Here is a 27,144-nt window from a genome sequence, read left to right on the forward strand (position 1 = left end):
ACTTGGTTACGTTTTGCAATTAATTAATTGGGACAAAAAACTAAAATCACTTCCTTAGGGGGTCCAAAATACGACCGTTACCCTAGTTGGTAGGCGTGATAGCCATCAGCATTGCGCACAACAGGTAAGGTATACCGGGGCAATTTGAAACGGCTGGGGTAAGATGGAATGGCAAAGTATCGAAGTGAAATTTCACGATGATGAGAAATTTAATTACGAAAACATTAAGTTAACAGACGGAACAAACTTTTAGGGAAAAAATATCTGTTAACATTCATTGGCACCCTATTGAAAACTTTGCATTTCATCTTGCCCCACCCGTTTCAACTTGCCCTGATGTACCTTACCAAATATTTTTTTCGAAAATAGTTTCCAATTTAGAGAAATAATTCGTTAGATGCATTTCGCCATACAAATATTTTTCGCGTTACCTTTTAGCGATTTTTTGTGCATAGACACTAGCGCAAGTGCGTTACCATGTGGCGAGTAGCGAATCAAGGCATGCATGTAACTCATTGAAATTTTCCATCAGTAAGTTTAATGGGAGGTACGTTTGGCCGAATGAACATGTAGCATATAAAGTAGCTTATCATTTTTAGTTGATATATTTAACAAATGTTTTCAATGGATTACCTGCTTCGCTCTTGCCCACAGTTGATCAGCAGAAGTTTTCTCGTTTCATTTTGTATGGGGAAAGGCATCTAACTTCAAATATCTCGTAAATGAAAGATTTAATCGAAAAAATATTTGGTAGGCGTGATAGTCATTATCATTACGTACAACCGGTACCAAATATTTTTTTCGAAAATAGTTCCCAATTTTGAGAAATAATTCGTTAGATGCATTTCGCCATACAAATATTTTTCGCGTTACCTGTTAGCGATTTTTCGTGCATAGACACTAGCGCATGTGCGTTACGGTGTGGCGAGTAGCGAATCAGGGCATGCATCTAATCCATTAACATATTTTCCTGACAAATGGAAAAATATTAAGGTTGTTCCAATTTTAAAACCAGACAAAAATCCTGCAGAAGCTTCTAGCTATCGTCCAATCAGTTTGCTTTCCTCCATCAGTAAACTTTTTGAAAAGGTAATTTTGAACAGAATGATGGTCCACATCAACGAAAATTCAATTTTTGCCAATAAACAGTTCGGATTCCGCCATGGCCATTCGACCACTCATCAACTTTTACGTGTAACAAATTTGATCCGTTCCAACAAATCTGAAGGTTATTCTACTGGTCTTGCTCTTCTAGACATAGAAAAAGCATTCGACAGTGTTTGGCATGAAGGTTTGATCGTAAAATTAAAAAACTTTTATTTTCCAACATACATTGTTAGAATAATTCAAAGTTATCTGTCAATCGTACACTTCAGGTTAATTATCAGAACTCCAGATCTGAAAGATTTCCTGTAAGAGCTGGTGTTCCTCAAGGCAGCATTTTGGGACCAATATTATACAATATTTTCACATATTACTTACCTGAGTTACCTCAGGGATGTCAAAAATCTATGTTTGCGGATGACACCAGGCCTCTCCGCCAAAGGACGAAGCCTGCGTGTCATCTGTAGTCGATTGCAAAAAAGCTTGGATATTTTTTCTTCATACTTGCAATAATGGAAGATTTCTCCTAATGCTTCCAAAACTCAACTAATAATATTCCCACATAAACCAAAAGCTCTTTATTTGAAACCTTCAAGTAGACATGTTGTCACGATGAGAGGGGTTCCAATAAATTGGTCAGATGAAGTTAAGTACCGTAATCCGGGGGCAAATTGATCACTTTTTCACAACTTTTTGTCATGTTTTGCTTTGGAATTAAAAAATTGTCAAATTTATTTTATTAAAATCAGTACTTCATTGATCTCTATCAGTTTATGTAATCGATTTTATATGAAATAAAATTTAACATTTCATAAAATTGGTTTTAACATCAAAAATTGAAAATGACACATTGGGGCGAAATTGATCACTATAAAATAAAGCATAATTTAGGATGTAAAATTTCCCTATCTACTAAATTTGGGTCTCCTGAATCTGAAAATGATGTCAAAATTCTTACAACTCGTGTATATTATCATTTTATTGCAAAATTAAACTTTGTAAATCTGCATAATACACCTAAATGTATGCAATGTATTCCTTAAAATAAACACGTTATTCAACAATAAACGGTTTTATGAGCAAAAAACAATTCTTGTAATGCCGTAAGATTTCAAAAATAAGTTCAGCAATTCACAACTGAAGCTTACACAACATTTCAAACAGTCAAAGTTTACATACAGGCTAAGCACCAGCGGATTGTTTAATACCGATATTTTCAACAGTATTGTTAACACCCTCAAAAACTGTGAATATTTCTATGCAAATCTGACCTATTTCAAAATAAAATAGTTTGAAATCATCATTAGACATCTATAAACTAGAAAACATTGAATGTCTGTGATGGCAACGAAGTATTAAGCATCCTTGAAAGGAAATGCTATTTGGTAGCGACCTGATCAAATTCACCCCAGCGATCAATTTGCCCCCGGATTACGGTATCTAGGGCTCATGCTAGATAAGAATTTAACTTTCAAAAATCACATTGAGGGCATTCAAGCCAAATGTAATAAATATGTAAAATGTCTCTATCCCCTTATTAATAGAAAATCAAAACATTGTCTTAAGAACAAGCTTTCGATATTCAAACAAATTTTCAGGCCAGCCATGTTGTAGGGTGATCAAAGTATTTTGGACAGACCGTTACGCGTATATAATTTGGTCATTTACGGCAAAATCAAATGGAAGTGGCCAAATTATATACGCGTAACGCACTGTCCAAAATACATAAAACACCCTATGCTGTACCAATATGGACTAGGGTAGGTGTACCAGTTATGGACATAATGGTTCCCTATTTCACCATACATGATAATTTGATTATTTTCAATTTTTGAATCATTCTGTATGTTTTAGTAGTTTGATATCAAATGAATCTTGATGTTAAAACGTTCAAAAATATTAAAAATGTGAAAGTTTTCGAGAAAACACATATGGCCAAATAGGGAACCGAAGGGTATCAGATTTTCATGAAACTTTTTCCACAGGCAGAGCTCATGGATATATGAATAAAAAATATTGAGAAAAATTCAGGGTCGCCTATTTTTCCGGAAAACTCAGGTGGAAATTTTTTGTTTTCCCTTGACACTACTTACTTTGAAAAATCATAACTCAAGAACAAAGCATCGTAGAAACAAAGTTTTTATTTGAAAATTTAAGCAAATTTTCTCAAAAATCCAAAAAAAAATATGAACTGGAAAAAGTTTTCCACAAAATTTTCCACCGTTGGGAAAATTCGTAAAGAAAAGCCACAAAAACTATGCCCGAACTCGTGGAAAATTTTCAAAAAAATATTTTCGAGAAGCTAATTTTATAAGCTTTAATCACTGAAATTTTTGGAATGCATTTTTTTTTTTCGTTTTTGAGTTATGGCCAATTTTGTGAAAAATGTCCAGATGTGCCATATAAGACTTTTCTTTGAAAAATCATAACTCAAGAACGAAACATTGTAGAAACAAAGTTTTTATATGAAAATTTTAGCAAATTTTCTCAGAAATCCAAAAAAAAAATATGAACTGGAAAAAGTTTTTCACAAAATTTTCCACCGTTAAGGAAATTCATAAAGAAAAGCTGGAAAATCTATGCCCGAACTCGCGGAAATTTTTAATTAAAATATTTTTAAGAAAGAAACTTTATAAACTTCAATTCTGGTAACTTTTAGGCAGTACTTTTCTTTAGTTCCTGATCTATGGTCAATTTTGTAAAAAATGCAAAGATTTGCCATACATGCCTTTTCGTTTAAAAATCATGACTCAATACTCATCATGACTTGTCGAACCGGATTCAAATTATCTCAAAAATATGAAATTTTTGAAATGGAATCAGTTTCCCAGGACATTTTTCACTGTTCATGAAAACAAATAATGAAAACCCGATTAGCTATTCCAGCCTTCAAACAAAGTATATTTGAAAAGAGCGATCAATAAGATCCAATCCTACAATATTTTTCAATACGCTCATTTATCGTTCCTAAAACATGATCAAATATTGCTAGGATGAGCTGTTTGAACCATATATTTACAAATTTATAAGTTCATAAACAAAATTTCTTAAGAACGAAACTACATAGAAACAAAGTTTTCTTCAATCAGAATGTAGGCAATTTTTTCCTGTTAGGTAACTACAAAATTGACAGTTCAATAAATGGGTAGACAATATGACAAATAGGTATTCACCAATTCAAGTTTAAAGCGTTGAAATGGCTTGAGAATCATAAGTTTACCAAAAACTAACAAAGAGCAGTGATAAAGTACAAGTGTTGTCTATCAGCTGTATATTCCTCGTTATTATTTTTTGTAAGGTGAAAAAAGTTTTCCCGAAGCTGTTGAAATGGACAAAGTTCAATATAACGAATACAATTCTTTATGCTGTAACCCCTTCGGACTGGACGGCCACAAATCAGTAAGGACAAATCTACGATCGATCAGCCAAGGCCTCATCAGTAAGCTTCATTCGAATGGAGTTCGGTGGATTACGGAAAAGATGAAAATTTGCGTGAAGTGCTCCATTACCGGTGACCAGAAGGCTCTCGTAACGGATCTTCCAGAAGCAATGGCGTTTGAGGAACAAGTTTCACCACTATCTTCGTTGGCGTCGCCAAAGGAAACTCCTTCCTCGGGTGAGTCAGTTGGTTCTATAAATAATGTACAAAAAATACAAGAGCTTGCTAAATTCTTGGAAATTTCTTTTCAAGTAAAATCTTCACGTTTGGATGCTTCTAGTAGTAACTATCGCAATGCTTCTATGGACGAAATGTTCAATCAAATTTTGAGTAAAATAAAAACTTGGTTTCCGCCTAATATTGTCGATGTTACAGAGGATTTTAATTCCGTTTTATTAAATTTGAACTCAGCTGTTACAAAAGCCGAACCTGACAAGCAAATTGAACTTCTAAAATTACTTCCTAGGAATTGGTCATATGCCAAAGTTAAAGCTCATTTTGACGTGTCTCAGCACGTTATAACTGAATCAAAAAAAAATACAATTTAGGGATTCAACCACTTTCAAAAGTAGGACGACCCTCGCATGGATCAGATGTCCAAGACATAGTTTCAAATTTTTACCAAAGGGATGATATCAGTCGGCCATTTCCTGGCTTGAAAGATACCATATCTATTAAGTTACCCAATGGAGTGCGCCAAAATGTTCAAAAACGCATTTTGCTTGACCCTTTGGATACTTTATATAAACAATATTTGGAAACCTGTAAGAGTGAACAGGAATCTGTCTCATTCACATCGTTCTGGAAACTTAAACCAAAACAATGTGTTTATACAAAGGATTCATCGGCCATGAATGTTTGTGTTTGCATGATACATGAGAATATGAAATTCATGGTTGATGCATTGAAAAAAACTAATTGCTTTGAAGTTCATAATACAGAAAAAAAAAACTTAACACCTTTTTCACTAGTCAAATGATATGTCCAGATAGTACAGATTATTGTTACTTGAGGTCCTGTGAGGATTGTAAATTAAAGAAATTAGATTTTGTTGCCAATCGCTTAGATGAAAACAACGGGGGTGACCCGTTTCGCATAAAGACGTTTCGCATAAGGACGATTCGCATAAGGACGTTTGGCATAATGGACGTTTCGCATAAAGCAGTTTCATATAAGAACAGGTAGCATTTTAAGGAAGGCATATAATTCTCTTTATGCCAAACGTCCATTATGCGAAACGTTCACCCATAATATTATGCGAAACGTCCTTATGCGAAATGTCTTTATGCGAAACGTCCCACCCCCGAAAACAACGTTGAAGAAGTTAAGTATTGTTTTTTGATTATTTCTCCTCGTTGTGAAATTATCAACAAAGAGGAAAATGTAAATGATTTTATAGAAAACTTGAAAAATCTCACAGAGAAGTTTCTTGTGCATCAATTCAAAGTAGATAAACAAAATAAATTTATAAGAGCTAAAAAGGAATCACTAGTTGAAAACAAAGAAATAATGTGCCAGATGGATTTCGCGGAAAATTATTCGTGCGTGATACAAGATTCCATTCAAAGCCATTACTTTGTACGACCTCAAGTAACAATACATCCATTTGTAATTTATTACAAAGACAAATCTTCGATCAAAGTCTTCAAAAATGTATGCAACCATGAAAATGATTTTAAAATTAGAGCAGAATGGCACTTTTTCCCAACCTCACACGGAAAAGGTCCATGTGATGGTATCGGTGGCAATATTAAGCGAATGGCTAGAGATGCTAGTATTAGAAAGTCAGCGGAAATTAATAACGCCCAACAATTTTTTGACTGGGCTGTGTCGCAAAAGGTGAAAGACCAATTTAAAAAAGATTGGGAATTCATCTATGCAACTGAAAATGACTATTCAGAGGCTGAAAAATTACTTCAGGAGAGATTTTCTAACCTTGTTCCAATTCCTGGAACAAAAAATATCATTCATTTATTCCAAAAGACGAACGAAGCATTTTTGCGAGTGAATTCTCAGATGCACATAAAAACCAAGATAATACAGCATGCTTTGGGCTTGTTCATATATTTCATAACGCTAAAACTGGCCATTTTGGATACCCACCCACCCCCATGTAACGCTTTTTGTATTGATATTTTTCTGTTTTTGTACGAACCGTAACATCGCAAGGACACCCACCCACCCCCTCCAGCGTTATGAAATTTGTGAATGGGCCCTTGGTTCTTAATACTACAAAGAAACGAAAATCTTCTGGTGGTACAGTCACCCCACAGTTATGGATCAACTAAGGGTAATTTTGCAGAACAATATATGATTAAAAAACATGGTTACGTTGTACAAAACAAAATTACTTCCCTGACACTGCAAAATATAGTTGTTTTTGAGAATACACCTAAAAATACCCGGTTATTTACGAAAAAGTGTCGATTTCGATGGAAATTGCAAACGATGTCCACCCCACAGATGTGGATCAATGGGAGAGGAGGATCCGTATTATGGATCAAATCGACTCATATTATGGATCAAAACACTATAATAGCAATTTATCTGCGAGGTAAACGAATGGTGTGCTAGTGAAAGCATATGTTTTGACGTTTGTTTCGGAATCGTCTTAGCTTTGATTCATAACTGTGGTATGGGTTTCAATGCCCCACAGTTATGAATCAACGCTTCTGGGAATACGGATGACATTTTATTTCCTACGAACGGAAAAAATATGCTTAAGTATATTATAATTGATTGCGATGTTGTACCGATTTATGTTTCACGTTAGTAAAATGTGTTCTGTGTAATTGCAACTATATTTGATGAGATATTCCCATTTTAATCCAATTCTGATCCATATCTGTGTGCTATCCATAACTGTGGGATAACCAAAGGCAATCTTTCCGGTTGAAAAAATAGATAGTTTTAAGATAAAATGTAAGTTATGTACTGAATAATTGAATAAATAAAATTAAAGAAAAATATAAAAAGAATCTTATTTGTTCCATAGAAAAGAAAGAATCCCTTGGAATGGAAAAGAAACAGTTTTTTCAGCTTTGCTTAACGGTGTAATGTTTCATGAAAAATATAATCCAATCCGACTTATACTTCATTAAAACCAATCCCATATCGTTTCTTTCAGATCTTTTAGAAAATTTGAAATTGCTTTGATAAAAAAAATCTTGTTTTTCTGATGCTTCGATTGAAATATGGGTTTTCAAAGAAAAGGCTAATATGGTAATTTTTCACAAAATTGACCATAACTAAGGAACAAAAAAAAAGTTTCCTTCTCAAAAATATTTTAATAAAAATTTTCCGCGAGTTCGGGCATAGATTTTCCAGCTTTTCTTTATGAATTTCCCTAACGGTGGAAAATTTTGTGGAAAACTTTTTCCAGTTCATATTTTTTTTTGGATTTCTGAGAAAATTTGCTAAAATTTTCATATAAAAACTTTGTGTCTACAATGTTTCGTTCTTGAGTTATGATTTTTCAAAGAAAAGTCTTATATGGCACATCTGGACATTTTTCACAAAATTGACCATAACTCAAAAACGAAAAAAAAATGCATTCCAAAAATTTCAGTGATTAAAGCTTATAAAATTACCTTCTCGAAAATATTTTTTTGAAAATTTTCCACGAGTTCGGGCATAGTTTTTCCGGCTTTTCTTTACGAATTTTCCCAACAGTGGAAAATTTTGTGGAAAACTTTTTGCAGTTCATATTTTTTTTTATTTTTGAGAAAATTTGCTTAAATTTTCATATAAAAACTTTGTTTCTACGATGCTTTGTTCTTGAGTTATGATTTTTCAAAGTAAGTAGTGTCAAGGGAAAACAAAAAATTTCCACCTGAGTTTTCCGGAAAAACATGAGCCCTGCCTGTGGAAAAAGTTTCATGAAAATCTGAGACCCATCGGCCCAATTTGTACGATAATAAAAAAAAATCCCCATTAGTTATTTGACTTCCAATAAATTAACATTTAATTATAGCAGTATTTAAAAGTCAAGCTCTTTTCATTCCGGAAATAATCCGGACATAACACGAAACATGGTCAGAACCACCAAGCGATTTGGTGGGTTGACTATATTGAGAAATAGTACAACTAAGCATGACTCTGTTATTATAAATACTAAAGTATTTCTATCAGTGTAGTCATTAATGCGTGGACTTTAGTAATTCTATGTCTTTTTTTATTTCTGAGTGTAAACCTCATTTTGACTCACATTCGCGTCTACGAAGGTAATTACTACAGTTGACCCTATGCGTGAAGCTCCGATTGTTTTACATGGCAGAGCATAGGAAGTCAATTTTCAAATGCTTCTAAAAAATTCAAAACACTTTTTAATTAAATTCTGTTAAGTGTACGGGGTGAGACTATCAACTATAGAATCAGCAGCATATTGAGAAAAAAACATAAAACTTATAATTATATGGGTCGCTGCACAAAACTTCTTCTCTCTTTCACTCATACATAAAATTTGTAAACAACAAGGCCAGTATACGTCAAAATCCCATACTAAATCAAAACAGTGCAGAGCCCTATAATGTAGCCCATCAAAAGTATATCAACATAAATAATACTGAAAAGATTTTAAATAACTATTGTAGTTAATTTTATATGAGCATTTGAAATTTCGCTTCCTATACCTTGCCGGGTAAAATTTTCAACGCTTCACGCATCGAGCAAACTTTACCAACCCCCCCCCCCCCCCCCGTACCTTCGTACACCGAATTAGGATTAAGTTCAAACTACCCAAAATGATTTTTGATCACAGAAAGAACATTGGTGGGTTTGTATTTTTATACGTGTACTGTTTAGCGAAATGTGTAAAAATAGTTATAAGTGTAATGTGCCTTTTCGGCCTTTTCAGTGCTTGACAGTGACAATAAAAAAATAGCAGTGTTTACATCGTATCATTACGAAAATTATTCGGAAAGTTTTCTACATTATTTCATTACATTTCTAAAAGCAATTTCTCGTTAAATGAGTACTAGCCATAAGGCTGAAGAAAGTCGCCGTCCGGGCGCGAATAAGGATGGCGATTGGATCTGTCCCGATTCTGAGTAAGAGTCAATGGTTTTGGCTTTCGAAAAACTGGCAACTACCTACTGATATGCCTTTTGTATATATTTTTCAACGTCGGAACATTTTACCGGAATCGCTCCAGATGTAAGAATATGAACTTTGCCCGACGCAGTCAATGCAACCGATGTGGCACTGAACGTCCTCCTGTCAGCTCGGAAAAGAGCACCGGCGGAGTCTCCAGCAATGACGCCTCTCATCACAGTTTTTCCCATAAGAAAAAGCTCGGAATTGAAATCGGGAAGGTTGCCGCGGAAAAATCTCGAGGACTCTTTAGCGCCGAAGACTGGCAGTGTAGCAAATGCGCCAATGTAAACTGGGCACGGCGTCACACATGCAACCTTTGCAATGCTCCGAGGTTTTGCGAGGTTGAGGAACGAACTGGTAAGTAAATTACTAACTTTCGAAAAGAGGCAAATGTTTGCTACCAGAAAACATGAAGCTAGGCATTGCTAAGTAAAATGTAGACCACCTTTGGAATCTATTTGGTAAATAGTATTTGCTTCCAAATGGGGTAAAGTGACCAGATGTGTTTTGCTCCAAAGCGAATCATTTTTAATTTAGGCTCATATTTGAACATAGGATTAAAAACTACTTGAGCACTTCCATCATTAACTGTGGTCTGAAACTTCACACCAAGAAGCACTTCATAGTTAAAAAAAAACTGCCAAAATTGTTCTACATTTGAAAATATGCCGTAAAGTGCAAAGTTCTGAGCAAAGTTACAAAACAAAATGATAACAACTTGTTAGAAATTAAAAACAAATCAATAAATCTATAAAATTACGGGTTTTACAGGTCGTAACAACCAAGCTCTAGAATTTATAACAAAATCTAAAAATATTTTGTACTGCCGATAATTTTTCACATGGTTTTTGCTTTTATATCTGTAATCCACAGTACCGTTTTTTTTTTTAAATTAAAAGCTAAAATTACTTTTGTAAAAGTTTTGAAGTTCACATGTACACAACGAAACACTTGTCATAAGGTACCGCGGGGCAAGTGGGTAAATGGGGTAAGTGAAAATAATTGGTATATTTTACTGAATATGTGAATTAACGTTTTAAACTCATGCGTAAACCTTTGAGGCCATTGAGAACATTACGATAGGTAAGAGATTTCTGAGATTTTTCGGCCATTATTGCATAATAGAGCGAAATATTGTTAACCTGTCAACTATCACTCCGTAACAAGTTGGCGGCGTGCAATCTTATTTTGATAATTTCAGTAGAAAAAAGTTGCGGAAAATAATTTTCTGTATCACTTCTAAGTTGTCCCTCCCCTCTGACAGTTTTAAACTGCAATAAAAAAAGTTTTAGAATTAATTTGACATAGACCAAAAATAACTAAATTGAAACATTGTTAATATTCTAATCACGTGGGGCAAGTGAAAAGTTTCTCATTAGAGATTGAATTTGTGTTTTCTCTTTAGGTAGCTATAAGTATAAAAGGTTCGCAATTATCATAGAACAACAGAACGTGCTGATAATTCAAGGAACACTATACTCAAAGCGTTAAAAGGTTGCCGAATATTACGATATTTATATGTTTACTTCAGACAGCCGATTAAAAGGAAGACGTTGATTGAAAAGTTCTAATATAAGAGAACGCACGGAAATCTCGTCGAATGTCTGTAAAGCTAGTTCAAAACATAAAAATGGGGTATAGGTGTATCCACATAAAAAAGTTTCTAAATACTTTATTGAAGGATTCCGTTTGATTTCTCTTGAAGAGTTATCCGACACCATATCCGAATTTCTTAAAAACAAATAATGAGTGGTGGAAATTCTACAGAGCAGAAATGCAATTGCTGTCCCATGATGTAAGAACTAACATTGGAAATGTTTTTTTTTTTTTTTTTTGTATGGTATTCAGTTGGAGCTGCCTGACAGCTTAACTTGTCAAGGCTGAACCCTCGGTCTGGCTTTTGCCAAGTTTCCCCTCTACCAGGACCAATACTCAGACGGACTAGGCAATGGCGCCCACATGAACACTGCTTTTTTTATTAGTATTGTCACGTGGTAGTTTTTGAAAAGTACCCATATTCCCTTGCTTCTGAGAAAAGGAAGCATTGTGAAAATCAGCAGCTCCATCAGAATTTGTTTGAAATAGTAGTGTTGTAGTATCATTACTAATACTGTCTAGTCGAAATGGTTTTGAACAATTTGTCATACAAGTGCTATTCTGATTACTCCTGTCTTTTACGTAAGATTAGAGTCTTAAATGTCAATTGTCGTCAAGTCTTAACAAAATTAGGCTGTTTAGTAAGAGTTCTAGTTAATTTCATTTTTTGTTGTTAAAAGTATTTATTGGTCATTACGTTCATATATCCTTAAAGAAAAAGTCGCTTTCCTTGTCTGTTCAACAATTTTTCGAAACTAGCAAGTGTACCCTAATGATCGATCTCAGCGTCTTACTTTCCATAGTCATTTTTATAGTGAATATTGAAGTGTAAAGTTACCTTAGGCTTCTATTACAGTCTCCTACAAGATTCACTTTTCGGTCACAAATGCAATGCTTCACAACGCCTACTTTCTACTTGTAAATTTTGCGAAAATGAAGCTGGAATTAGATTGTTTATACCGCTGTTACAAAAGAGGTATTTCTTATTATGGCATTGTAAAAACCATATTAAAATAAGATTGTCGCCACTTATTTCTACTCAGTGAATCTACTAGTCATTTTCCTAAGAGTTCCTAAGTATTCCCTACGTCGTATATGATAACGATGTTTCTAGCTAGCTAATAGTAAGAGTGGCTACGGATCATTCTGGTTAGCAAAAGGCAAACTGAACGTCACCAATAGTATTAATGTCCACTTCGAATGGATTAATTATTTGAAATGGGCATCAATTCTATCAATGACGCAGAATGTCCGTTGGATCACATCCGAGATATTATTGCGTCTATGCCATATTAATTATGACGCGGCTTTAAGCAAAAAATGCCAAAATGTGATACAACCACTACAGGTTACGCCTTTGGTTTCCATCATATGGGCTAATGGATTATGCCCTCCCATCGCGGCAAGGTCGCATAACCAAGGGGAGGGAAGAACTAACATTGGAAATGTTGCAGTTATAATGTTGTCGAATCAGTTCAACAAACATAACTGAACAGAAGAAAATTCAAGTAACAAGAATAAAATTTTCTTTGTTTACATGATTCTTATGTTATTGTTCATTGGGACGCCTTAACAAATGTTAAAGGTAATAGAAATCGTGAATGGAATTGTTAGTTTTTGAAATTATTGGTCAAAACGATAAACTTTTCACTTGCCCCACCTGAGGGGTATGTGAAAAGTAAGGAGACGTTTTTCAAAAATATTTTCTGTACTTTTTTCTTCAGTTTTACATAAAAATCAATTTCAGTATACTGCTTATATTTGGTGGGAGTCAAGCTAAAAAATATACACGACCTCATTTGTTTTAATTTAGGGTCACTAGAATTTGAAGAATCCCAACTATGCGAAATCCATTACCCACTTGCCCCACGGTACCTTATATATAAGTTGAAATTTTCGTTTCGTGGCCTTGCGGTTAGCGGCGTCAGTCGTCTAGGCGTATTGTGCCATGGAGTGTGGGTTCGATTCCCGCTCCAGTCGGTGGAAACTTTTCGTCTAACGAAAAAATCATCACTGGGCTACTGGGTGTTTCGTGTTGTCCGTTGCCTAATGTTAGTGATCGTTCAGTCTGTGCAGCCTATATGCTGAAGACGGTTTAAATTGTCTTTTAAATTGAAACTGCGAAAAAAAAACCGGTGGGGATCAAACCCACGACTCTCTATTCGCTAGATGAGCGCTTCAACCTACAAGCTGCGGAGATTTAGACTGCGAAATGATGATACCATGTGCTTTGGGGTAATCGAGTTCAGTTCGCCTCCGATCGTCGGGGTCTCTCAAGGAATTCCGCGGCTCCGAATAGTTTCGATCTCAACCGGAGCACGTTTTTTTTTCGCAGTTTCAATTTTTTTTTGTACATTTGGCACGTGTTTTGTCTGTAAACTTCAAAACTTCACAAAAGCAAAACTCCTCATCCCTTTCTTTCCCACGAGGTTTTTCGTAGTTTAAAAATAGAAAATGTGATATCTGGATAAATCACCAGAACAAAAGATGTAAAGTTTTACTCGAAAATATGAATAGAAATGAAAAAAATATTATTTTGTGGTGGATCACCTGTGATCCATTATCTTCCCAATGCAACTAGGGTAAGAAAGAAGTATCAATATTTTTTCTATTTCATTGTTTTTACTCATACAATTTATTTGAACAGTGTGTTCGGCACACCTCTCGTCAATTCTGGAATAAAATAAAAAGCTGGGAAATAGTTTTTGTCTTTTTTGAGACACAAGCAAACATCACACTTAATGCATTTAAATGAACTGAATGATTATTGATATTTGCACAGAACGGTATTGTTAGTTTTATTCACAACAAAACGCGCCGCCAACTTTCAAACAGACTGAAAAAATCGTCGCCAGCAAACCAATCAAAGGAGGTGCTTTTGTAGGCGGAATTTCTGAAGGGCGCTGACGTTCTGGTGACGTTTCAGAAACGGAAGCAAGACTAGCTGTCATTTGTCAAACAGCGGAAGAGGAAATATTGCCAACCTTTGTATTTCCTTCTGTATTTTAGAATAAAAAATCAATGCGTAAAGCGAGCACGATTTCTTCGCACGGGTCTTTTAAAATCCGAGTTTCGTGAGTTTTTCGCCACTAATCGCCTGAAGTTTCGTTCTATGGCCATTTCCTTCCGATAGGTTATGGGCCCAGGCGCGAATCGGTAAAATTCGGTCGGTGCGGAGTGGAAAATAGGACTTTTTCTCAAATTGCGTCGCGGCGTGAGTTTCGGCCGGTGTTCGGCGTGCGCAGTAGCGGACTCGTTCGACGTTTGCTCTTTGTTGAGGTGGTGGAGCCAATCACCGACAGTGGAATGGCGAATCCCGGAAGATTTTCGATCGTCAAGCTGGGAAACAACAACTATGCAGCGTGGAAATTCCAGATGCAGATGTTCCTTGTTCGTGAGGAACTCTGGAATGTTGTGTCCGAAGCTACACCAGCAGCCCCAATCCCGGACGCATGGCACAAGGCGGACAAGAAGGCCCTGGCAACTATTGCGTTGAGCATTGAACAGAGCCAATATCCCCTCAAAAAAGATTGCAGTACAGCTAAGGATATGTTGGAGGCACTGAAGCAGTACCATGAGAAAACTACTGCTGCGTCACAGCTGTCGCTCCTCATTCGGCTGTGCGATGCAAAGGTAGATGAAGAAGGAGATGTTGAAAAGCACCTACTTGACATGGATGTGCTTTTCGAACAACTGCAGAGTGCAGGGCTAGTGCTGGACGAGAAATAGCAAATTGCAATGGTTCTCCGTAGTATGCCAGAGTCCTATCATTTTCTGGCGTCGACTCTGGAAGCACGTCCGGATCAGGACGTAACTATGGGGCTAGTTCGATCGAAGCTACTCGACGAGTATCGCAAGCGAGCTGAGCGTAAAGGACCGCCGATGGGAGAGGAGCAGGTGCTGAAGGCAGAAGCAAATAAGCAGAAGGTATGCTTCTTCTGCAATAAGCCAGGTCACTACAAGAGGGACTGCCGGAAGTTTCTGGCACTGAAGGAAAAGCGCTACGATGGTGAATCTGCCGGTAGCAAAAATGCTGCAAGGAAGAAGAAACAAGCCAAGCAGGCCAAGGAAACAACTTGTGATGCTGTAAGTTTTTCGGCTCGCGAATTGGGCCGATCAGTTGTTGGCAAAGTGAAGGCTTCATCGTGGACGATTGATAGCGACGCATTCTGCCACATGACCAGCTGTGCAGAATTTTTCGGTAAGCTGGAAAAATCGCCGGTGACTACTGTGGTGATGGCTGATGGTAATCGAGCCAAATCTAGTGGCGTCGGATGTGGAACGATTAGAACCGTTGACGGAAGAGGTAAGCCCACGAATGTCCAGCTCAACAACGTTTTGTTTGTACCCGACTTGGACGGCGGATTGCTATCGGTTAGCAAGATAGTCGAAAACGGTTTTGACGTCAAGTTCAGCCAGAATGGCGTTAAAATTGTGGATTCTACTGGCAAGATTGTTGCACTTGGAAAGATGGACGGTGGATTGTACATTCTGAAGGAGGCTGGTCACAAAGCACTTGCTGCGGGTCAGTGCCATACCGTCAATTGCCAACACACCTGGCATCGTCGGTTGGGGCACCGTGACCCCGCCGTCCTGGACAGAATCCGAAAGGAAGATTTAGTCGCTGGTGTAAAGGTCATCGATTGCGGATCAAGGGCTGTATGTGAATGCTGTCTAGAGGGGAAGATGGCACGTCAGCCGTTTCCCCATCAAGCGGAAATACAGACTACGCGGCCATTGCAGCTGGTTCATACAGACTTGTGTGGACCGATGCAGAATGTCACCCCGGGCGGCAATAAGTACTTCATGGCGATTATCGACGATTTCAGTAGGTACATCGTCTTGTATCTCCTGAAAGATAAATCCGAGGCAACAGCGTGCATCAAGAATTACGTTAGGTTTACTGAGAACCAGTTCGGCAGGAAACCAGCAATCATTCGTTCTGACCGTGGCGGCGAATTCGTGAATAAGGAACTGGAGCAGTTCTACCGTTCAGAGGGAATCCAGTCGCAGCTGACCGCCGGGTATTCTCCTCAGCAGAACGGAGTGGCGGAGCGGCGCAATCGATATTTGAAAGAAATGTCGGTTTGCATGCTACTCGACGCTGGATTGGAGAAGTGCTTCTGGGGCGAAGCAATAGCAGGCAGCCTTCATTTAAAATCGTCTCCCGTCACGATCCGTAAGTAAAACCCCTTATGAATTGTGGACAGGACGTAAACCGGATCTTGGTAACCTTAAGGTTTTCGGCTGTGAGGCTTACGTCCACGTGCCGGACGTAAAGCGCAGTAAGCTCGACAGTAAAGCTAAAAAACTAGTTTTTGTTGGCTATGACTGCAAGGCGAAGGCGTATCGCTCGACACGTCAGGCCAAACGGTGCGCTACAAAGCACGATTTGTAGCCCAAGGCTTTTCCCAGCAATATGAAGTGGATTTCAGCGACGTTTTCGCTCCTGTCGCGATGCAGTCGACGCTTAGGGTACTGTTGGCCATCGCCGGACAACGGAAACTCGAGGTAAGACACGTTGACGTTAAAAGTGCCTACTTAAACGGAAAGCTGGAGGAAGACGTTTATGTACGACAGCCTATTGGATTCGAAGAACCGGGAAAGGAGGAGTATGTTTGCAAGCTCCATAAGAGTCTTTATGGCTTGAAACAAAGCGCGAGAGTGTGGAATACTACAGTGAAAGCTGTGCTGTCGAAGCTGGGTTTCCATCAATCGTTGTCTGACCCATGTCTCTTCATGAAACGATTGGCAAGTGGTGAATGGATTTACTTGCTAATCTATGTTGATGATATGATCCTCGTTTGCAAAGAAGCAGAGCAGATTACGATTGTCGAAAAGGAGTTACAGCGTGAGCTCGACATCTCAATACTCGGCAGCGTCAGCCAATGGATTACCTGCTTTGCTCTTGCCCACAGTTGATCAGCAGAAGTTTTCTCGTTTCATTTTGTATGGGGAAAGGCATCTAACTTCAAATATCTCGTAAATGAAGGCATTAATCGAAAAAATATTTGGTAGGCGTGATAGTCATTATCATTACGTACAACCGGTACCAAATATTTTTTCGAAAAAAGTTCCCAATTTTGAGAAATAAATCGTTAGATGCATTTCGCCATACAAATATTTTTCGCGTTACCTTTTAGCGATTTTTCGTGCATAGACACTAGCGCATGTGCGTTACGGTGTGGCGAGTAGCGAATCAGGGCATGCATGTAACCCATTCCTTGGGATGAGAGTCAGAAGAGCGGCGGATGGCTTCTACTGCTTGAGCCAAAAAGCGTTTATTCGTGAGATAGCAGCTCGTTTCGGCTTGGATGGAGCAAAGAAGTCAAGCATACTGTTGGATGTTGGATATTTCAAGCAGATTGAAAGTGACGTGCTACCAGATAACAAGCAGTTCCACAGTTCGGTTGGCGCGTTGCTGTTCATTGCTTCCAATACGCGACCGGATATCGCAGCCGCTATTTCAATTTTGAGTCGGAGGACCAGTGCTCCAACGCAGCGTGACTGGACAGAGCTCAAGCGAGTAGTTCGGTACTTGATCGGCACAGAGGACTATGAGCTGAAGCTAGGCGTTCAACAAACCGGTGATATGGTCCTTGCCGGCTACAGTGATGCTGATTGGGCCGGTGATCGGTCCGACAGAAAATCAACGAGCGGTTTTGTGTTTTTCTTCGGTGGAGCTCCTGTAGTGTGGGCCAGCAGGAAACAAGGATGCGTTACAACATTTATTTATTTATTTATTTTCCTAATTCATCTGACATAAGTCTCAATGAATGTTACTGTACTAATTTAAACAAATCTAGCTCTCATCGAATCTAAAATTTTTCGTCTGAACACTGTTGACGACATTCCAAAATCAAATAGGTACGCTACATCGTTGAATGCTCTCATTACGGAAGACAATGGTTCGTTGTACCCGAAAAGCGAACGGTGGAACTGTGGAGCAAGCATCCTTTCCAGACTCCTGCGTTGAATCCTGTTTGGAGCGTTCAGAGCTAGCTTTGCTAGGAGATTCGGACAGTCTATCTCTCCGTTCAATACCTTGGCGGCTGTAACAGCTTGTTGGGTGATTCGACGTTGTTCAAGGGTTTCCAACCCAAGCAAGCAACACCGGTCAGCGTATGGTGGAAGATTTGAACGGTCCCTCCACGGAAGCAACCGTAGAGCATAGCGCACGAACCGTTTTTGAATACGTTCAATCCTGTCAATCCAGTTCGCCTGATACGGACACCATACAATGGAAGAGGATTCCAAAATTGAACGAACAAGCGAGGTGTAGAGTGCTTTCAAACAATGGACATTAGTAAAATTTTTGGTCGTCCGCATAACAAACCCCAGCTGTCGATTTGCTCGATCAATGATTTCCGAACGATGATCGTTGAAGGTGAGTCTAGAGTCGAGTAATACACCCAAATCTCTTATGTGGCTAACACGCTGAATTGTTGTATCGCCAATTGTGTAGTCCATACGAAGTGGTACTGCGGAGCGGTGGAAGGTGATCACGGAACACTTATTGATGCTGAGCGTCATGCGATTTAGTTCACACCAACGGACGAAAGTGTTCAGTAACGACTGCAGCCGTTCGCAGTCTGCTAGGCTTTCAACGACGACATATATTTTCAGGTCATCGGCATATATCAACTTACACCCGACACCCAGTAGAGCCGCAACATCGTTGAAGTAGAGTGCGAAGAGAAGCGGTCCAAGATTACTCCCTTGCGGTACGCCAGATAAGTTTTTAAACCAAGCGGAAGTATACGATCCAATCTTGACACAGAGCTTCCTGTCGCAGAGGTACGATTCCAACCACTCTACCATAGCGGTCGACGCACCCATCCTAGCTAATTTGTGCAATAGGATACGATGATCGATTTTGTCAAAGGCGGCCTTCAAATCGGTGTAAACGGCATCTACTTGTTTCCCATCCTCTAGCTGGTTGATGCAACTTGAGGTAAAACGAAGAAGATTTGTTGTTACTGACCTGCCAGGGTAAAAACCATGCTGGTCGCTGGAGATGAACGCTTTTGTTTTGGCAAAAAGGTAATCATTGATGACTGTCTCAAACAGTTTGGAGCCAGCGCATAATGAAGTTATTCCTCGGTAGTTCCGAACATCGCTTTTGTCACCGGTTTTGTAGACTGGGAACATGAAGGATTTTTTCCACTTAGCAGGAAATTGCTTTTGCTGTAGCGAGAGGTTGAAGATGTAACACAACGGAACGGTTAGGACGTCGATGCATTTCTTGAAGACGATAACAGGAATCCCATCGGGCCCAGGAGTGATAGACGATTTCATTTTCTTCGCAGCTTTTCGTAGGACTTGATCAGTAACGAGTGGCAAACCAATGTCGCATACGTTTTCTGGCACTGTGGAGCTAGCACGCATCGCATCATTAACAGTTGCACAATCAGCATTAAAAACACTTGAAAAATGCTTAGCGTAGAGTTCGCATTTTTCCGGTGCAGTCGATGCTACTTCGTCGACAAAAGATACCGAGGCAGGGACACCATCGGTTTGCTTGCGCTTAGAGTTAACGAAATTCCAAAAACGTTTTGGATATCGACGGAGGCCGTCTTGCATTCTATCAACATACTGCGCGTAAAGATGTTCGTTGAGCGATTTGTATGCATCACTTGCATCTTGAAAACGCCGCTTATGAAGTGGCGTCCGCTGCTTGCGGTAGTGGCGTTGACATGAGTTTTTCGCGCGCTTTAGCAAACGGAGTCGAGCATTCCCCCATGGTGGCTTTGCAGGTGTACGCATCTTTGGAACGTTTGACGAAAGCCAATTCATCACAATATCGGAAAAAATTCTTACAGCATCGTTCACATCAGAGCAGGTGAGAATTTCGGTCCAGTCTAGACGCGCTAAAAAGCCGTGTAGCAATGTAAAGTCGATGCGCTTGAAGTCCAATTGAGGAACATCTTCGTGATTGAATAAGGGCTCGCTATCAGTAGAAAAAAGCGCAATTTCTAATGGAGGATGCGGGCGATCAATTTTGACCAGAGCGACAGCGGCTTCAGTTACAACGCATGAGTCGTCGTTGGCGAAAACTAAATCCAGGGTATGATTCCAGGGATTTGATACTCGGCAATACTGCTGCAAGTTTAACATTGCCATGTTGTCAAGTAAACCTGCACTCGCCGGTCCAACACTGCTGGGTTCAACAGTAACATAGAACGGCTCACTTTGTTCCCACACCAGGTTAGCTTGATTAAAATCGCCACAAACAATAATTGAATCATCATCGCATGCGCAGTCAAGGCTGTCCCTGATAGCATCGGAGAAGTATTTTACAAACACAATGTTTGAACGCATTTCTGGAGGAATGTATCCAGCGCAGATGAACAGAGACGATTCTGCTGTTCGGATACGGGCCAGTACGAGCTCAAGATCATCCACGACACACTGAACTGAAGAAGAGTGAAGTTTGCGATGAATAGCGATAAGGACACCTCCTCCGGACTTCTTGTGGCTGCTATTTGTATTGCGATCATTCCTGTAGACAGCATAGTTTTCACCAAACAGTTGGGCAGACGTCACAGTTGCATCGAGATTGGTCTCCACAAGAACAATGACGTCGTAGTCGCATCCATTAACTGCTACAAACAGCTCGTCGATCTTTGTGCGCAAACCTCTGACGTTTTGGAAATACACGTGCATTTGACGAATGTGCTGCGAGGGCTGAAACGGTTGCACAGACGATGACCCATTACCGAAACTATTGATAGACAAGTACTCGCCTCTGACGGAGGTGCTCGCACCTCCGCCGTCCTCCAAATGACGCGTTGTGTGGATATCTCTCCCACCGTCGGCTATTGCATGTGGGCCTCGATCAACGTGGTTGCGTTCGTCAAGTGGCGGATTATTAAAAGCTACCCCGTCACCGTCAGTAAACTGCAACGGGTAGAAATTAGGTGCGGGATCGTCAGAAGTTAAAATAAGATACTCGCCTCTGGTGGGGACCGGTTGGTCCCCACCGTCCTCAAAATAACGTCCTATGGTTGATTCGCATTCATAACGCTGTCGAAAGGGGACTCAACAGGAACCCTTCCAGGACGGCGCTTATTAGATTGATCATCGAATTCCCTGAACAGAAGTCCGTCCGGCCAGGTTGAAGCGCTTAGAGCCAGTTCACGGTGGTCAGGATTCAATCCGATTTTGAATGAGACGAAAGTCAGCTTTGCGATATCTGCATCCTTGGCAACCAGACGAACAACATCGAAGGGGTCGAAAACATTCAAGCAGCGAGCAACAATTTTCTGCACATCTTCTACCTTAATCAACGGTTGGAATCCCGATAGGTAGAGCCAGAATTTCGGGGGTTGCGGAGGGGGCACGATGAATGGAACCGACAAGTCCGACAAGTCAATTGTGCTCGTTCCGCGCTCGACGGTGGCCTGTACTGTCTGGCCATTATTCCCGCGACGTCGTTTAACACCGGTTTTTGGCCAGCTGGGTGTACTAACCGCTATAGCTGCCTGGCGCTCGTTAACGATGTTCTCGACTTGCTTACTCAAAGATTCAACCAGACTAGAGAGCTTCTGCACTTGATTTGAAAGCAAATTTAGATCCATAGGTGACGATGATTGAGGGCCAAGTGACTCTTTGAGAAACGAGCAAACACTACGTCCGTTCAATATATCCCGGCATTTGGGACAGATAAACATTGCCTTCCCATTCGAAAACAGGTCTCTGTTTGCGCGATTGTTGAAACCGCAACATTGCTGGCTTATGTGGAAGTATGTATCACAGAAGCCACATCGTATCGGCTCGAGCTCATTGATTTCCAGGCTGCATTCCCCGCAATGTTTTTTATCCATTCTGCTTTGTACACTTTCAGTTGGTGATAGTATCAAACGAAGTGGTCTATAGGGGTTTGTAGCTGGTGCTGACGGTCGTTGAAAAGCAATGTAGTGAACCGAAGAACTACGATGAAAACCAGGTTCCGGAATCTCTCAGGATTGCAATAATCGGGGTACTCCAAGATCCTAACGTTCTCCAGGATGTAACACTTACAGATCACAAACGCGAACGGAGATTTAACACGAAAAAAACAGTAAAAATCAATAAAAAATATCAGTATAAAAAACACAATCAACAATATACAGCAGTGATGCCAGAACATCAACAATGGAAGCTGAATACTTGGCTCTATCGGATGCAGCACAAGAGGTGATATGGCTACGTCGTTTGCTGGGTGAGCTGGGCGAGCAGCAACGGCGGCCGACTACAATCAACGAAGACAATCGTAGTTGCATAGACTTCGTGGCCTTAGATCGTCTGAATAAACGAAGCAAACATATAGACACCAAGTATCATTATGCCAAGGATTTATGCGCCAAGGGAGTAATACAGCTACGCTACTGTTCGACCAGTGAGATGATCGCCGACATCTTTACGAAGCCTTTGGGGCCGAATAAGATCAAATATTTCACGAAGGCTCTAGGACTTGTCGGACTTAACTGATGCCGGAAATGCAGTTCGTCAGCGAGGAGGAGTGTAGGCGGAATTTCTGAAGGGCGCTGACGTTCTGGTGACGTTTCAGAAACGGAAGCAAGACTAGCTGTCATTTGTCAAACAGCGGAAGAGGAAATATTGCCAACCTTTGTTTTTCCTTCTGTATTTTTAAATAAAAAGTCAATGCGTAATAAGCGAGCACGATTTCTTCGCACGGGTCTTTTAAAATCCGAGTTTCGTGAGTTTTTCGCCACTAATCGCCTGAAGTTTCGTTCTATGGCCATTTCCTTCCGATAGCTTTGCCTTCGTGTTGGCAAGACTGGTGAAACGTCAAATGCCAGAAAATAAATCAAAGAAGGTGATTTGCCATTTTGTTGGTAAGACTGGTGAAACGTCAAATTCACAGCGGTTGCTTGGCTGGCGACGATTTTGGCGACGGTTTCACTGGCGACGATTACAAATCGTCGCGTCCGATAGGGTGCAAAATTTACAATATTCAACGGGCCAATGTTCTACTTCGTCATACCGTGCTTATAGCTACTGCTGAGTATTTTGGTTTGTTGATCGCCCACAGCGTCTTACAATTTTCTGTCCAACTTAAAATCACTTTCCAAGACATGATGATAGTTTTGTTTTCGAAAAAAGAGGTTAGAACAGAATTGACGAAAATGTCGTTTTATTCCCAATGGATCACCAGTGATCCACCTAATTTTCCGCAAAATCAATAGTTTTGTGTAAAGAATATTCTAAAAACTCAACTGAATCTTGGAAAAGTTATTCAATTTAGCTTGTTTTTATTTTTGTTTGGTGAAAATCATGTTTATATTTCTAAATATAGCAGTTTGAAAATCCACTGTATTTAAATTAGAAAAAATGCTGACTTTATTTCGGTTATTATGCTTTAACTAAAAATCCAAGTGATTATTTTTTATGAAACTTTGTACATTATTTCATGAAACATATGTAAAAATGGATATGATCTAACTTGTACAGTTTATATACGACATACGCAAAGTGGTGGATCACCTGTGCTACCATGGGAAGGAAAGGGTCAAGCTAGAATTACCTAGAACGTGTTAATTTGCCACTAAATTTACTGATTCATGAGTTTTGAAATTGTTTTTAATTCCTTTTAAGTAACTTGTGAAGAATAGGTATTTAGCAATCATCAACAGAATATAGGGAATCTAAGGAAATATTCTGGGACATAATTATTACATAATTCAGAGAAGCATTCATACGTAAATCTTAATAAGTATAGGTCAGATTTGTGAGGTGTTTTTTATAAACAAAGTGACGGTATTCAAAGGATTAGATTTTGATGGAATTCTGGGCCTAATCTTACTGGATCCTGAGTAAGATTATCACAAAATCTGGATTACATGAAATTTTACAACTGTAGTGAGAATATAAGTAAACGCATTAGGACTATTGTTCAAAATATCAGTAATAATCAGTAAAGAATTGTGTTCATTGATTGACAACCGTTGATTTTTATGAAAATTTTGGTTTTAGTTAATTTCATTAAATATCATGAACTACCAGAGAAGATAGTGTCTTTTGAGGGTACATAATCTTCATCATTGGTACCATCAGTGCACCATATTCTGCTTATTTAAGACAATTTATGTGTTCATTTGTTTATTAAAAGCTGAGTCGATTCATCGACGGTAGGATGGGGGTGACAATGGGTCTAGGGGGTGAGATTGGGTCAAAACGGAAAAATATGATTTATGAAATATTTCAGCTAATAATGCTGATATTACCAAAATTAATGATTCATATGTTAGGGAACATATTATTACACGTAATTCATCACAATATATTTGTTTTAGAAATAATAGTTTTTGTTTACTATATCAATAACTTGTATGTTGAAACTAGATAAAAATTACAACATTAAATATCTCCTGTGCAAAGTATCACGCATGTACTTTAACATCTATCGTTATATTAATAGAATGTTGATAGTCTTTTCATTACACTTCACACGTATTTTCCGTAATCTATTTGATTTTTCCACAAAAATTTCATTTTTTTCGGCATGGTGTCTAAAACATCAAAAATGGGGGTGAATTGGGTCAAGTAAGAACGATAGTAGAGTAAAGTGGGGCAAAAGTTCGAGTGGGGCAAGAGTTTCTTTTTATGATTTCTAGCTCAGTTCGAAACAAAACATATAAATGTCATGGTGGTTCGAATGCTCTTCAAGTAAGAGACTTTCACTCCAAATATCATAAAAATCGATTGAGATTTGGAAAAGTTATGGCTATTTGTTGTTTTTTGACGTAAATATTGTAATTTTTGGTCAAACTTTCGTAGCATGGAACCAATTGAAGATAAAATCTTTTTCAATATTTTATGTACGGGCGTTTCTAGGCCTATCATAAGGTTGCTTTGAGGTGTATTAGTTTTTGCATAAATGCTTCAAAACAATTTTTGGCCCATAGTGGGGCAAAAGTTCGAATCAGCGGGGCAAAAGTTCGACCCATGTATAAAATCACGGAAATATTTGCAAATTGCCTAAAATCCACATATTATCTTAAATTTAGTTAAATTTGTCTGATCGTGTGAAAACTGTCACCAAAATTTTACATTTCCACTTAGTTTTGCTAAAAACTGCTATTTTTGAGTATATTACAATCAACCCGGTTTTGATCAATTTTTTGATGAAAATTTAGTGTGTATTTTTCAACAAACTTACGTTTACGGCTGGTGTAAAGTATGCCTGTCATAAAAGGATCGATATTTTGTGTTTTAGCCAGCGAACTTTTGCCCCACACTAGATTCGAACTCTTGCCCCACCGATGGGGCAAAAGTTCGAATAAGACAATCAATTTTGAAACTGTTATAACTAAAAATGAATAAATATTTTGACACAAGTTTGTTCAGCAAAATTATAGCCAATATGTTGAAGGTTCACTGTATGGTATTTGTTTTGTTTTAACTGCTATTGTTTTCCTGGAAACTTTGATTATACCACTAAGGTCGAACTTTTGCCCCACCTTACTCTAAGTGAAATTGCAAGTCCACTTTTTTGACATTTTACGGTGTCGGGTGTTCTCTTTTTTCATTAACATGTGTTTATTCTTTCTATATACAGAATCTCTGTAACATCAAACAAATCTACTTGAGTATTCCGTGCATTGAATAACAATGCAACGCAATTTGACAACTTCTCAAACCAGCAACTGTGTTTCGTGCGCAGCAACATCGTAAAATTTTATCAAATGGATTTTTTTAATTTAATTATTTATCAGTGTTTTCATCATGTTTATAGAAACATCTCACGGAAGTACAAATGAGTTGGATCGCTGAAATACCAAGATTATGAGGTCAATAACTGCCTGAAATGTATTGATCGTGGAATGTCGTACCGAAATTTAACTATTTGCAAAGGTTTAAAATAATCACTGTTTCAGTACACCTTTGGGGAAACTGAATAAGCTTTATGTCGATGAATTAAGACTTTGAAGACAATTTTAGGAGAAAAAACGTAAACTTGACGATAAATGCTGAATTTACATATTTATTTATTATAGATCTTCATTTTTTGCTATAATCGTTCTTGGGTTTATCACACTTGTGAAACATCTTAGATGTCTATTTGGCTTGTTTGCACCGTATTTCATTAATATTTTTCAGCTGTGAATGGTTTTGCAATCATATTTTCAAAAACAAGTTATTTCAATAACAGTGACCCAATGTCACCCCCTCTATGGGGTGAGATTGGGTCATTTTTCATTCACTTGTAGTGCCGCAGTGAATAAATATTTTTCTTTAATTTTTTTGAACATTTGTTAATGTACCATCAAAGTACATTCACACCAAATTTGAAGTTTATTGGATCAATAAATAAATCGTACATATCCCTTTTTGACCCATTCTTACCCCCAAAGACGGTATGTTTATGTCCCAAAGTAGCTTACAGTATAAACAATCAGCAGAAAATTAAGGTTAATTTGAAAAACTTTCGAAAACAATATTGAATTGCGTTTGTTACTGCATCGTTGAACAATAACTGGGAGAATAAATATCAACTGTGCACAGAATACAAATCCGTTGAAAAACACAATAACTAGTGACGAATAGCAGTTACTTTAAGAGATTACTAAGCTATATTAACGAAATAAAACACAAAAAATCGGAAAAATAATTCGGGTATAAATTTGTCAACAACTATTGCGATAGTAATTCAAGTGAAAAACAAAATTGCAATGCGAAAAACCAGAAAATCGCTGCGCACGTGGTGGTCGATCATTGTCATATTCTGTTCAAGTGGTGATAAACTGTTGTTGCGGAATAAACTTGTGGCAATAAGAATAGAAGATGACAATGTCTTTGTTGCTGCGGGTTGAGTGACAATTGATTCACTGGAAAAATCTTTTTTTTTTTTGTTGTTTACAGTTCAAATTCGGTGATTTATTTAACAGTATACTTCGATCCGGTTT

General features: G+C 38.4%; 1 protein-coding gene across 1 annotated transcript in view; it reads left to right on the top strand.

The window, feature by feature from the left end:
- Window positions 1-9,394: 9,394 nt before the first annotated feature.
- LOC5574641 (zinc finger Ran-binding domain-containing protein 2) overlaps window positions 9,395-27,144 on the top strand; it is a 36,332-nt gene continuing 18,582 nt past the window's right edge. Inside the window, exons 1-2 of the mRNA XM_001661506.2 lie at window positions 9,395-9,591; window positions 9,696-9,994. Coding sequence (XP_001661556.2) covers window positions 9,512-9,591; window positions 9,696-9,994 — 379 coding nt within the window. The 5' untranslated portion in view covers window positions 9,395-9,511. The remainder of the gene's footprint in view (window positions 9,592-9,695; window positions 9,995-27,144) is intronic.

Source organism: Aedes aegypti, chromosome 2 (assembly GCF_002204515.2).
Source record: "Aedes aegypti strain LVP_AGWG chromosome 2, AaegL5.0 Primary Assembly, whole genome shotgun sequence".
Classification (NCBI taxonomy): Eukaryota; Metazoa; Arthropoda; class Insecta; order Diptera; family Culicidae; genus Aedes; species Aedes aegypti.